We start from the raw sequence: 13,225 nt of genomic DNA on the forward strand, positions 1-13,225 counted from the left end.
CCATACACACGATCCCCTCCTCTCGAAACTGTCATTCCCTAAATGGTTAACAAATAAAGCCGACATTTTATCAAATTTTACGCACTACGTCGAAATCAAAGAATATACTGCATTTTAAACGAGATTCTATTCATATTCATAATCATCTTTGTTTATTTGCAATGGATTGTGGGAAATTTCCTAAAAAATGGCCGACTCTGGGAAGCTGCCTTTATTGAATTTTCATTGATGCCAAAAAGTACCCTGTTTTAAAAGGTAAATACTGCAAATATTCTCTGTCCGCATGGTTTTATGCTAGCAGTACTGCATAATTTTTGTTTGCTAGCTCAATTTTTTCAGTTCTTCGCATGAATTGTGCATCAGGCGAGAGCAAAACAACGGAAGACCGAGATTACCAGCTCAGTCAGGGGCAACTCAACCCGAAACATTAGTGACAGGATCGACTGTCTTGTCAACAGGGCTTCGCCTCACCTCAGGTATAACACGTTGCTTCTCCCAATTACATAGATCTCCCAAAATCAGGATATCCTTCGTTTTCTTTCTGAATGGCGAATCTTTACTTCGTGAAGTTGGCAGATATGTTTGGTCGCTATAGATTGTGAAAATCACCGGCGACGAATCATCAACGAGGCGGTTGACCCCAGACACCGAGCGATCGTAATTACAAAGGCTTGAAACCTGGGTTTCGTCACCGACAGCGCCGTTGCCAATGCAACAGAACGAATTCACGTCACTGATTTAATCAGAAAAAAGGTTCCATAATGGGTGGCAACATTGCATGCTATGTCACTATCATCAACACCACATGGTTGTCATAGTGTGCCACTGAGTGGCGGTGTATTAGTGGACTCTATGATGAAGAGAATCACTGCAACAAATTTAGTTGAACCGGACACGGTGAACAACGGCAGCGACAAAGCTGACGATTGACAAAAATACAGTGCCGTGTACAATACTTAGAATGTAACTACTGTTGTGACAAATGGACCATCCACGTCCAAATTTCTTCCGTAGAGTCAACATGCATATGATAGATGATAGAAGTAAGACTACATATGCATCAGTATTGTAGATGATAGCAATGTAAATGGAATCACAAAAAATAAAACAAAACTTTTGGCAAGGCGTTAATGATTTAACCAGAGACAGACTCAGTCAGTGGTGTCAATGAGTTAACCTGTAAAATTATGTACAGCATTGTATGGCAAGGCATAGAAAGTAGAGGGAGTTTTTCTGCTCAGTGCAAGCAGGAGAATAGACACAGTGTTGGTCAATGTGCGAGCTGACAGGACTTTTATTCATACATTTGTCTTTCTTGATCAAGTCTAACCTATGTTAATTTCCAAGTACAGTCCCTCCAGCCACTATGTTCCAACATTTCAAAATCTAATTCCACTTGTAATATTCCTTTAGTATGAATTCATGTTTTAAGCATTAGTTCAATTGTAAATCTTGAAAGACATCTCAAGTTGAGACCAGCTTGTAAGGTGTATCTCCGTATATCTGTTTAGGCTTTGCTAAGGTTGTGAAGGATATGAAATGTGAGCCACAGTAAAATTTACCGGGGTACCCCGTAAGGCAGTGTTCTGTGGAGACAGATACAGTAAACCCTTGCTCTAACGACCATGCTTGGGGATAGAGAAAACATTCATTAAACTGAGGTGTTCGTTCTAATGAGGGAATTCAAATCCAGACTAGCCTTCTCAGGGGAAACATTGTACGAGGGTTATAACTGATAATTCGTACTACTGGTGGTCGTTAGGGCGAGGGATTACTTTATTCGAATTCTCAACTGTTTTGGTCTGCCACTTGTTGAGGTCATTTTGAAGCTGATGGAGTAAATAAAGTTTTCACCGGCATATTTTTATTAAAATCACAATTAAAAATTTTCCCCATTGAGTAAACACAGAGATAGCGGCCGTTTTGAGTTTCAAGAGTTGAGAAGTATTGGGTAATTTGTTGTTTGTATCAACTCAGACCAGCTCTAATTGTATGTAATACATGTTCACACAGCAAGTGCCTGTGTCCAAAGTAAATGTGTTAACTCTCTTTTTTCCATTGCTAGGTCTTTGCAAGAGTTAAATAACTATATGTGACTCATATCGCCATGGCAGAGTCAGTTGTTGTAGATCACTCTCACAGTGGGCCTATGTTTGGGTGGCAACCCAGTACACTTCAGGTAAATTCATCATTATACATAGTCAACTGTTTTCTCTACTTTCTGATATGTGTATTTTCAGAAAGAAAAGCCATATGTGCACAAAATGCCATGGACTTTGCGCCATTTATCAACCAATATAAGGATTGGGCAGTTTACCTACAAGGACTGATATCCGTAAGTTATGTGTCATTTAACATACAGGGTTTGTGGTAGTATAGAGTAAAAGTCTGGTTGAAAAATTGCAATGTGTATCCTTGGCAATGTTTGCCAGGACTGGTGAAGAATTTCAGCTCCTGGTTCTTGAACTTCAGTTGCAAGAAATTCTTTTTGCAGTGTGTCTTGTAAAAGATGTTCAAATATCTTATCAGGTAAATGGTATCTCAAACTAGTTGGAGGCTGTCAAAGTCAACTACCATCTGCCAATTCAGTAGAATGGAGTATTGACCAAAAATGTACCTATTTTTACGTACCAGTCATATATGTCATAGCCAGTCATGTCAGTAAAAATTATGTTTAGAGTACATTGTGATCTGTATTTTCAGGGGCTTTCAACTGCTTAAGTCATTGTGCCGATGCAATATGGGACATGTTATGCCAAAGCGGTTGTAACCACCTTGACCTGATGATGACACTTGAACTTTGCAAGATAATGATTAAAGTGCAAGTTCACGGTGCATTGGCAAGCTTTCAGCTTAGTTTGATGCAGCAGGTGTCAATTCCAAGTAGCCTCTAGGGAGAACGAAGATCAAGTTCCATGATGTTACTCATGCATAGACAATTAGCATACACATACAGCTCTAGAGTGATGAATGGTCTACCCTTGTTCTCACTGCCAAAAGGGGTCAAACGTGAAACACCTCTACTAAGCCAACTTTCACATCCATGATTCAGTGTTTACTGTGGTAGATCTCACAGCGAGTCATCGGAATTTTCTTCCCACAACTTCCCTCTGTATGCAAAGTTGGAAATAACACTTGTTCTCTCTCTCTTTTTCTCTCTCTTTCTCTCTCTCTCTCTCTCTCTCTCTCTCCCCTCCACAGGATCCCAGTATGAATGGAAGAAATTCCCCTGGAGAGCAGCGTAAACTTGTAGGAGACAGTAAGTATCATGCAAATCATAATTATTCAAAAACATATTTGTTGCAGAGTTTGCTGACAAGCAGGCAAAAGTATAATTATAACTAAAAGTATGCATTGAAGTTTTAGAGCTCTGCAAATACTGCATGCCATCAATAGACAGCAACACTAACCTTCCCAGTGTGAATAGCATTGTAGTTTCTATGTAGTATGCACATCGGAATTGATAGACCTAAACTTTTGCTCAGGAAACTTTGAAACCATTCTCTTTCGCAATCAAAAAATAAATATCAGCGGTGATGGTGTAAACTTTATTTCAAAAGAAACAAATTACCCAGTATTCACTGATACTCAAAATTGGAAATGGCTGCCATCTCTGTTTTAACTCTATGAGGAAAAATTAAAATTCTCAAATTTTACATGAAGGTAGGTTGCGGCTAACAGTGACTTTAATCAGGATTTTTCTGAAACTTTCAGGAGATGTCTGGGATGAGATGAAATGTTAAAAATAAAAAAAAAAGATGGAGTTCCCATGCAAAATTTGGAGATATGGCGCCCTTTATGTTGACCCATGGAAACATTTAGCTGAAATTGGTTAAAATGTTGTACCGGTATTATTCGATTAACTAGTGTTATTGAATAATAAAAGTGAAATATAGTAAAAACAATTTGACAGATTTTATACAACACAAGTCTCTGTATTGTAATATATAAGTTTTGTGATCTACTTTTGAAAATATCAGAAAATATAGCAACGTTTCCATGAATAGTGCTTTTATAAAAAAAGGAAAGTTTGGCCAAATTTTGATATTTTCATTACAAATGTCATGATCTGAAATCTACGTTTTCTTTAAACTCCCGTAAATTAAGCCCAACAATATATATATTTCGAATCAAATGAAAAAAATGGGGGTCACCGCACAATTTTTTAAGATATGGGCATTTTTAATACAAAAAATGCTACACTTAAGCGCCCTCTAGCGACAGATCCCTGTTTAGTTTGATATATTCAAAACTTTTATTAAATAAAGTTTAATTCACTTAAATACTACAAATAATCCCACATTTGTCACACTTAAGACGGGCCTGTTACACAAATACGATGCGCAGTATGAAAATTCGCATTACCCGCAACCTACGTTAAATAAATTCTTTTTACCCCGTGCCCTTTAAAATGAGCCCTCACATGTTGTAGACCAACAAGTTTTAAAAGTTTGAGTGTGTGAATATCTGTCCCATTGGCCCATTCAACCTTTAGTTAATCTGTATGCAAGATGCTATGGAACACCAAAAGCCAAGTAAAATCTTGAGAAACATACGTCAGGTCTTTGTGATAGTTTTAATTGCTTACGTTACCAGTCAGCTGTATCTGAAAACAATCTGACGAAACTCTCAAAGGAAAACAAAAGGCTAACAATATATAATTACCAAATGGTAGATAGTGTCAACAAGTAATAACATTAGATCAGGGATTGATGATAGTGGCCGTAAAGACTGCATCAGCTGTATTTTATATTTATTCCACGTGTAAAATACGGTTCCTTTTTTCTGACCAAAATCATATCAAAATGTCTAGTATTTGTTCGATGTGTAAAATACTCTTCCTTGTTTTCTGACCAAAGTCATATCAAAATATCCAGTATTCATTTTTGTCAGCACAGCTTAACCCTTTGAGTGCTGTAATTTTGCCACCAAAAATGTTAGTGCCAAATTTTACCAATTTTTATGAATTTTTGTGAAATGTTATGATAATTTTGGACCACATTGACATCACTTTGTATGGGCTATAGTTTTTAATCAAAATTTTCGGAAAAATCTGAAAAAATGTCTGGATCTGAGAAATATTGGCTGGGTTATATTTTTAAAAGGAGAAAAAATTGTCGATGACATTCAAAGAGCTAGTTACATTCGTCATGTCCTGTGTTATATTTGACAAGTTTGATAAAGGAATGTATTTCTTGACTTGGTACACCTTTTCTTTGAAGTTTGAACCTATGTTATTCACAGTTTACAACTCAGTACAGCTTATTGTGTTTTCCATTGAATTTGAATCCGGTGAAACAATATGCTTTCTGTTTAATGTCACCAGGCATACGCCTTTTCAAGTTTAGTACTAACTGTGATGTATTTGTCAAGAATAAGATTGAATATTACACATGGTGTATTTTATTGGCAAGGCTTATACTTTATATATCAATACACTTAAAGGGAGAAAAGAAGAAGAAGAATGTTTAGAGATTTCTGGAACAGAAATTACGGAAATATTGTCAAATGTTACTAGTATTATGCCTGAAATAAATATAAGTGCATTACCTTAGGAAATGTTGTATTAAGTAATGGAACCACAGGGTATCCCTAAATTTCTTTAGACTTGTCAGTACTTGACTTTGTACTTTTCAATTTTGAAACATGTTTGACGTTAGGAAGGCATAAAGACCATGTGTGGTCTGGATGATCCATTCATATTCATTTTTAACTTTTGTTTGTTTTTGATCTTAGGTTTTTCCTGTTCTAAGTGTAATCGTATCTTTCCGAATGCCATGGCTCAGATTAATCATGAAATGAACGAGTGTCACCAAGGCAACCCCACAAACCACAACAGCCTCATGGCGCCCATCAACTCACAGCAAGGGACGCATCACCTCAACCCGTCAGCCAATCAAGAACAGTCTCGGTATGTCCAACAGAATAACAGCTTCAACAGCAACCAGTCGGATTCGCCGGCATCAGTCAACTCCCCCGGGGAAATCGCCACTAACCATCGGAATCAATCACCTTCACCCGGAGAGATTTCCAAGCGGCAGAGAGGAAGGCCGAAGAATTCCGGTACTTCTATGATTCAAGTACCCCAGCCGGTATTTGTAGGTAACGCTCAGGAAGTGCCGATGAACAGGGAATATAAGTGTAAGATTTGCCCGCATGTGTATTACACCAAGTCAGATATGCAGAGGCACGCGAGATCCCACGCAGAAAACAAGCCGTACAAATGTTGCCACTGTGATAAGACATTCGCGAACTCGTCGTATTTGTCGCAGCACTCGCGAGTCCACACGGGGGAGAAGCCATATCAATGCGGAAGATGCTGTAAATCCTTCAAGCAGCTGTCACACCTGCAGCAACACACAAGGACTCACACCGGCGAGAAGCCGTACCAGTGTACGATACCCGGGTGTGGCAAAGCGTTCTCCCAGCTCGCCAATCTGCAGCAGCACTCGCGGCGGCACAACAAGGACAAACCCTTCAAGTGCCCGCACTGTTACCGCGTCTACGCCGACATGGCCAGCCTCCAGGCGCACGTGCCGTCGCATGCGAACACGCGACACGACAAGAAGTACCCGTGCGGAATTTGTGGGAAGTCGTACACGCAGGAGTCATATCTCATGAAGCACATGTTGAAACATCCAACGGAACCACAGTTTGCGAGAGAATTTATCTGCAATGTGTGCGGGAAGAAGTTCACCCAGCAGGCCTATCTAGAAAGACACGTACAGAAGCGTCATGCGAATAATTCAAATGAAAATACCACCAGTCAGTCGCAGACAAACAATGCTAAGTCTAACAGTACCGGAAACCAGGAACAGCAAGGAGATATGTCCCTGTCTAATATTTTCCCAGTGACTACTACAATGTCAAGTAATTTTGTCACCTCCAAATCATCCAAGCACCCTATTCTCAATGTTCCTATGATGTCGCAGCTACCGGACATGAGGGCCGCAATCGGCCTGATGCCACCGTCGCGAGGTGGCTTACCCATGCCCGGTGTGACGAGTCCGTCGTCTGTCGGCCTTCACAGTCTGCCAAATGACCCCCGCGGAGTTGTGCCCATGATGTTCTCGCGGCCCATGCCCCCGCAAGTGTCGCGAGGCCTCGACCTGCCGCTGATGGCCATGAGCGCGGGCTACATGGACAGCAAGAGCACTTACGCCCCGATGAAGACGTCGACGACGACGAGCAGCAGCGAGGTCGCCAGTGTCGCCACTAGTGCTGCCAACTCCAATTCAACATCAGCCAATGTACCCAGGACATCAGCTTTTTCCTGATCAGATCAGTAGCATAAACCCCAATCTTGCATATAGTTGTAATAAAAAAGAACAGTGAACAAACAAAAAAATTTTAAAAAATAATATGGAAATTAAAGCAAAAAAAATATGAATTCTAGATTTTGAAAAAAAAATAGTAAAAAATCCTCACAGTACATCTGCATTAACACTTAAAAATGGATTTCTTAACAAAATTACGGTTCCAGAACTCAAATGTTGGATGTTTTGTCTTATTGCGAAATCAAGTTTTTAGTATTTGTGTACAGCATTTTTTTCACATTTTTTCCCCTCTTTTTAAATATTGTATTCATTGCGGACAATTTTCTGTAGACGATCAAGTAATTTTATCCGTGACTTACAATTTGATTTATATATAGAATGTGCGTGTGTGTGTGTGTCTTTGTGTATATTCAGTCGAAAGATTTAATGAGATATACTCGCGATCTGAGAGATCGTTTTTTTTAGTGTACATGTCATTGCCTTAGGAGGTGTTTTCTTCACCTATAATTTTTTGGTTGTATCCATGAAGTCCATTGACTACTTAGACCATTTAACTAGCAAATAGGGATGGACCGTACTTTTTTTTAAATCCTAACTATGTTGTCATTTGTTGTGTATAAATTTCATATTCTTAACACATCATTATTTATTCACACTTTTTACGTGAAGTCCAATGTTGCTTGGGTACGGTTTTTCTGTCGTGGAAACCAGAAGTGATTTCTTTTACGGTAGTAATTTTTTTTAAAAATGTAATAGAATCTGAAACTTAAGAAAGTAATTATAATTATGCGAGTCTGTTTTAGTGGGTGTCAGTGGTTCAAATCTTTGACAAGGTGTTTTTTTCCAAAAAGCTTATTACTAGCGACAGTAAGTGGTGTCACTTTCCTGTACTGCTGTTGATACATTTTTGTTCATATCTGTCATGATGTATGCATCCTTCAAGATGTGTCGTCCTGAGAAAATTCAAGCCTTGGGTGAGGCCACTCAGTTAGATCACTTTCCCAACTTCCATGCAATGGATTTGTCATGTATTTATCACTGTATCAGTGTTTCATCCAGGATGGAATCAACAGGGGGGATTTTCCCCCTTTACCAGAAAATTTAGGGGGGATTTCACTTGTTCATGTGTTCTACTTGTATCTCTAACATGTGACAGGCACCATTTCATTGGGGCCTGGTTGCCCCCTCCCCTTGACAAATTACAAGGGGACACCAACATGTCAACAGAGGGGGAATCCCCCATCCCCCTCTCTGGATGAAACACTGCTGTATAACCATGAAAGTGCATCATACCACAGTTTCAGTCCGTTTATAAAAAGTGGCTTTTTTGTACTTAGACAGGTTCCCAGTATGTCCTGCAGAGTTCTAATTTAATTTTTTTCGCATCATAAAACTAACACAGAGTGTTTTGCTGCCATGCAAAAGTTCTGAATCCCAATGCAACCAGATTTTCCTATTTGTATTCTCATTATAGTTTGAATGCAAAAAATATATTCTAGGTATATGTAACGAGAGATATATAGTTCAACTCACTTAAATTTTCCCCATCGAGGGGTGAGTATATGAGTCCCATATTTAGTCACTATACATTTTGATTTTTCACCCCCTTGAATACTGCCAACATGTAACCAGTGTTTGCACTCCTCTCAGTAACTCACACAAGCATCACTCAAAAAAGTTTCTCTGTAAATTGCGTGAGTTCACTCTCTTTTCTCTGCCATGTGTAGGGGTTGCATATCATGATCTCAGCCATGCAAAGAAGAGACCAATACTTCTAATCATGAAATAATTTTGCTACAAAAGTTAGCAAACTGGTATTAAAAAAACTACCTGCATCTTCCTATTGATATGTAAATTTTGCTCATTTTCATTTTTTTTTTCGCTGTACGTGTATTTCAAATGATCATGTATTGTGCAAATTTTATGATCTGATGTAATGTTACCTATATGGCCCCTGCTCACCAGTATTCCTTAATTTTGTGTTCCTCAACTCATGAGAAGCGCAGCTCCTGACGTCAGTGACATTCCATCTTTCGAAGAAAGTATCTTGAAATCGGGGAGGGTTCAGCCATATTACATCCTAACAACTCCAAATAGCATGTTAGCTTTACCAGGATCAATCTTGTTATGTATCTGAAAAAGGTTGCAGCAATATATATTTTGACTTGCACCCGACTTCTTTGCCATTGACTCAGTCCGTCAACTTTAATTGAGAAAGTCTGTGCTGAATGAGTATAGCCTGTTATTTATGCTTGAGAAAGGATTCCGTCAGAAAATGATGTGAAAGTTTGGCAGCAATTTTTAGTAGCAGTTTACTAAAATGGGCGAAAAAAATTGTATTGGGAGCTTTTAAATGTAATGTGCTTCAAAGAAAAGTAGTTGAAATAATTCAAGACGGGATTTATAGGCTAGTTGGTAACTGAATTTTGGTACTAATGGCATGCAATTTCACAGCAGAGGATAGCTTAAAAATGTGCAACTGCAAGTAGTGTACATAGATTAATTTTAGTAGAACCAGACCTGTACTGCAGATAACGTGGGTAGGGAAAAATTTCTGAAAACGGTGGATATATTGAAAAGACAAGGCAGGCAATTCAGAAAACTGGAAACTTGAGAATTTGGTAGCGTACCTGTGAGTGAAGTTTTCTACTTCAAAGTTTGAGGTTCTGTTTGTATATTTGAGAATACAAGATGTTAATCTACAACTGTCAGCTTCTCTATACAGGGCCAATATCTGTAACTTTTGATTTTTTTTCACCCTTTTTTTTTTTGATGTCAACTACAGTTTCTTCTTTTACTCCCAGAAAGATAACAAGGAACACAGTATTCAGCTTGTCAACTCAGCCGATTCATGTGAAAACTGCATTGTTATTGTTGACAATTCAAATGTAAACAATAACAGTGCACTCTACATGTATGGATGCTGTGTTGATGGAGTAGGTGTTTTAACATATTTTTGTGGGAGAGAACAAGAAGTTGCAATTGATGTAATCATCAAAAATTACACCTACTGGCCCTTTGCATCATTTTTTGGCAATAAGTTGATAAAACTTCCTACGGAATCACCAATGGAATCAGGCTATGAGGCATTGCAGAGAGTACATTTAAAAAAAATCACCTTTGCACTATGCACTTTGACCTCCATTGTAATGCATATGCTGCTCATTTGTTTGTTCTACATGTATGCGCTCACGTACTAGATCTGCAAAGGACTGATCTCAGTGGTGGTTGAAAATCACGTAACATTCTGCAGATAACGGAAGAATATTCCAAATTCATGCACACGTAGCAAAACCTCAGGCATGTATCCTTAAAACCTTGAACAGGGACTACATTTTTCATCAATGTGTACTTGGGGAAAAATCATTGTCAAGTGTTACAGATATTGTAGTTAAGTTGTATTGTAATCAAGACCATCAACTGTATTGCTCAGCACAGGGCCTAAAAACACAGTATCTGTTTAGAAAGAAATCTGAGAAAATATTTTTGTTATTTTTTGCAGGTATTGATAGTCAGGGTTGATGCATTCTGTTGAACATGAAAAACGTGTCTGTAGTTCACCACACATACTGATACCTGCGTAGGGCAAATTATAAAGTACATTTTATTTAAAATTTAACAAAAATACATATTTAAATTTTTCAAAGGAAAAATCTCTTTTTTTTTTAAAGAAATTAGGATAACTCCTTTAATTGTATACTGTGAAATAGTTGCGTGATTAATGAACCTTGCCGCTGTATTTTCCTTCCCATGTCTCGTTCTGTGCAAAAAAATTGGTATTCTTTAAGGTTTTTCGTCTTGCATTTTCTGTGTTAGACCATCAGTCGGTCATAATTGTGGCTTACACGCCATAACTTGCATATCATGTGACCCAGCTTGTCTTATCATGTCCTCAGTCACATTGGCAGAACTTTCAAGTAGACTTGAAAAGGTGTTTTCGTAGTTGATACATCGCAAACAGCTGTCTTTGTGTTTTTATCTGTATGATTTATAGCTGCTCCAATATGAAATCCGACCCCAAAAATTTTAGCACTGCATTCCAGTATATGAAATTATTCATAAGTAATAGCTACACACAGCCTCCCAGAAATCTTTCACTCATGTTTTCTGTGTTATCTGCCATTGGCTACTCATCTGTCCAAATGGGTTCTATGCAAATGCAGAGGTCATTAATTATTCATGTTTGCAACTCAGAAATGACAGGCTTTTAGCACATCACCACTCAAATGTACAATTGACTTGGAAGTGTAACCTTGTCAGATTTCTTCTGCAATTACTTTGCTGCAAATTAAAAAGAAAATTCCTCTGAAATATTTTAACATCACTGAGAGTGAAACATCACCCCTTTTGTCTCACACGTTAATACTGAGTGATTGAAGTCTTGTGAAAAACATGCAGAGGCGAAAAAATGGGTAGCACTTGTAAAAGTCAGATGAGCATTATATGTGAGTGATACCCTATCCATCCCTTAACTCAATCAGTTTGTAAAAATTTCAAACCATTTGATAATAAAAAGTCAAGGTTGCCCCAGCCTGTTGAAAGATTCAGGGGGTGGTCAGAGAACACTAGCATTGTACAGTCTGTCATAGACAGCGCCCTCGCTCATCCCTATGAACAAGATAGCTGTTGTTCAAAGTAAACAGACTGATGTGTGTGGCATAATTTATGGTCATTTTGTCGGATAGAATAGTACATGTATTTTGACAAGACTAGAGAAATCTCATCTGTGTTTGTTTTACTGTCATGTCATATCCTTCATCAGTAATATATAAAGATATACATGTATTATTTACTTAAATACAATCTGCCTTTGTTGTTATTTCTCTGGTATCCTTTGCCATCTTGCTCACTTGGTATCAGTGCAAGCTCCCTAATTGAAATTGCACATACATACATACATACATACGTACATACATACATTATATACTGCATGAATACATACATACATTATATACAAAATAAACTTAATACATAAGCTTATGTATATATATTTATACATACATACATACCTACAACATCCATGCATACATACATTACATACAAGGCAATACATATATACACACATACACTATACTACTTGCATGCATACATACATACATACATACATACATACACACATATACACACACATCCCTCAATTCATACATACATCCCTCAATACATACATACATACATACCTGTTTTCCATGGCTTTTGATCATAGCTTGAGATGATGATGTATGGTGAAGAGTGAGTGTGGACCATATTACTTTTGCCACTTACTGTTTTCAATGTTTCAAAATATATCCATATATTGATCTTGTAGCCCTTTTACAAGTGTCTTATGAAAGAGGAAATCTTAAATGAAGATGATCTAAACTTCTGAATTGGTTCAAGATCGTTTCTCACCATGAAAGAAGTATTGATTTATTTTATTACACTAAAATGTAAGCAGCCAAATATTGAAAGAGAAATTTCCGCAGGGCTCAAATTCACAATAGAAGACTGCAGAGGATGTGAGAATATACAGCCAAGGAAAGCTGGGGGTGCAAATGAACTTTATGTTATGAATTTTTCAATCACTCATATTCATCAGATTGTAAAATCAATCTCAAGTACACAAAACTTCTTTGTTCTTGGCCAGTAGCTGTGACCTTTAATGATTTTTTTCAATATTTTTGTATAAACGGCAAGTTCATATTCTACTCTTCGAAGGATGTTGAAACAGTAACTATTTAGCTTGTCAACGCGGCATCTGTACATGTAAAATGCACTGTTATTGTTGACATTTGTATTCAGGTCCAGACGAGAATTCATTTGCCAACAATAACAATACAGTAATTCACTCGTCAACAATAAAAAACAGTCTACACATATACAGGCTGAGTTGACAAGCTGAATACTGTGTATATAAACATGTTTTTGTGAGTAGAACAATTGCAAGAAACTGTAGTTGACGTTAAAGACAA

The 13,225-nt window shown here is 37.8% G+C and overlaps 1 protein-coding gene across 2 annotated transcripts; it reads left to right on the top strand.

The window, feature by feature from the left end:
* The first annotated feature begins 173 nt into the window (after positions 1–173).
* On the top strand, positions 174–12,080 carry LOC139137282 (zinc finger protein ZFP2-like). Of its 2 annotated transcripts, none has more exons than XM_070705285.1 (4): positions 174–255; positions 2,066–2,179; positions 3,202–3,259; positions 5,737–12,080. In XM_070705285.1, the coding sequence occupies exons 2-4, from the start codon at positions 2,108–2,110 to the stop codon at positions 7,275–7,277; spliced, it is 1,671 nt and encodes a 556-aa protein (XP_070561386.1). In that variant the 5' UTR covers positions 174–255; positions 2,066–2,107; the 3' UTR covers positions 7,278–12,080. The 2 variants fall into 2 exon arrangements, with proteins under 2 accessions (XP_070561386.1, XP_070561387.1); XM_070705286.1 differs by lacking the exon at positions 2,066–2,179 and adding an exon at positions 2,241–2,335 and having other exon boundaries at positions 183–255.
* The last annotated feature ends 1,145 nt before the right edge of the window (positions 12,081–13,225 follow it).

This window comes from Ptychodera flava, chromosome 7, assembly GCF_041260155.1.
Source record: "Ptychodera flava strain L36383 chromosome 7, AS_Pfla_20210202, whole genome shotgun sequence".
NCBI classification, from domain to species: domain Eukaryota; kingdom Metazoa; phylum Hemichordata; class Enteropneusta; family Ptychoderidae; genus Ptychodera; species Ptychodera flava.

Bases quoted from the DNA above. Each gene is read 5' to 3' on its own strand.
- LOC139137282 (XM_070705285.1), top strand. From the start codon at position 2,108: ATGGCAGAGTCAGTTGTTGTAGATCACTCTCACAGTGGGCCTATGTTT. The intron at 2,180-3,201 runs GTAAATTCATCA...TCCCCTCCACAG, and splicing joins GGCAACCCAGTACACTTCAG to GATCCCAGTATGAATGGAAG. The intron at 3,260-5,736 runs GTAAGTATCATG...TTTTGATCTTAG, and splicing joins GCGTAAACTTGTAGGAGACA to GTTTTTCCTGTTCTAAGTGT.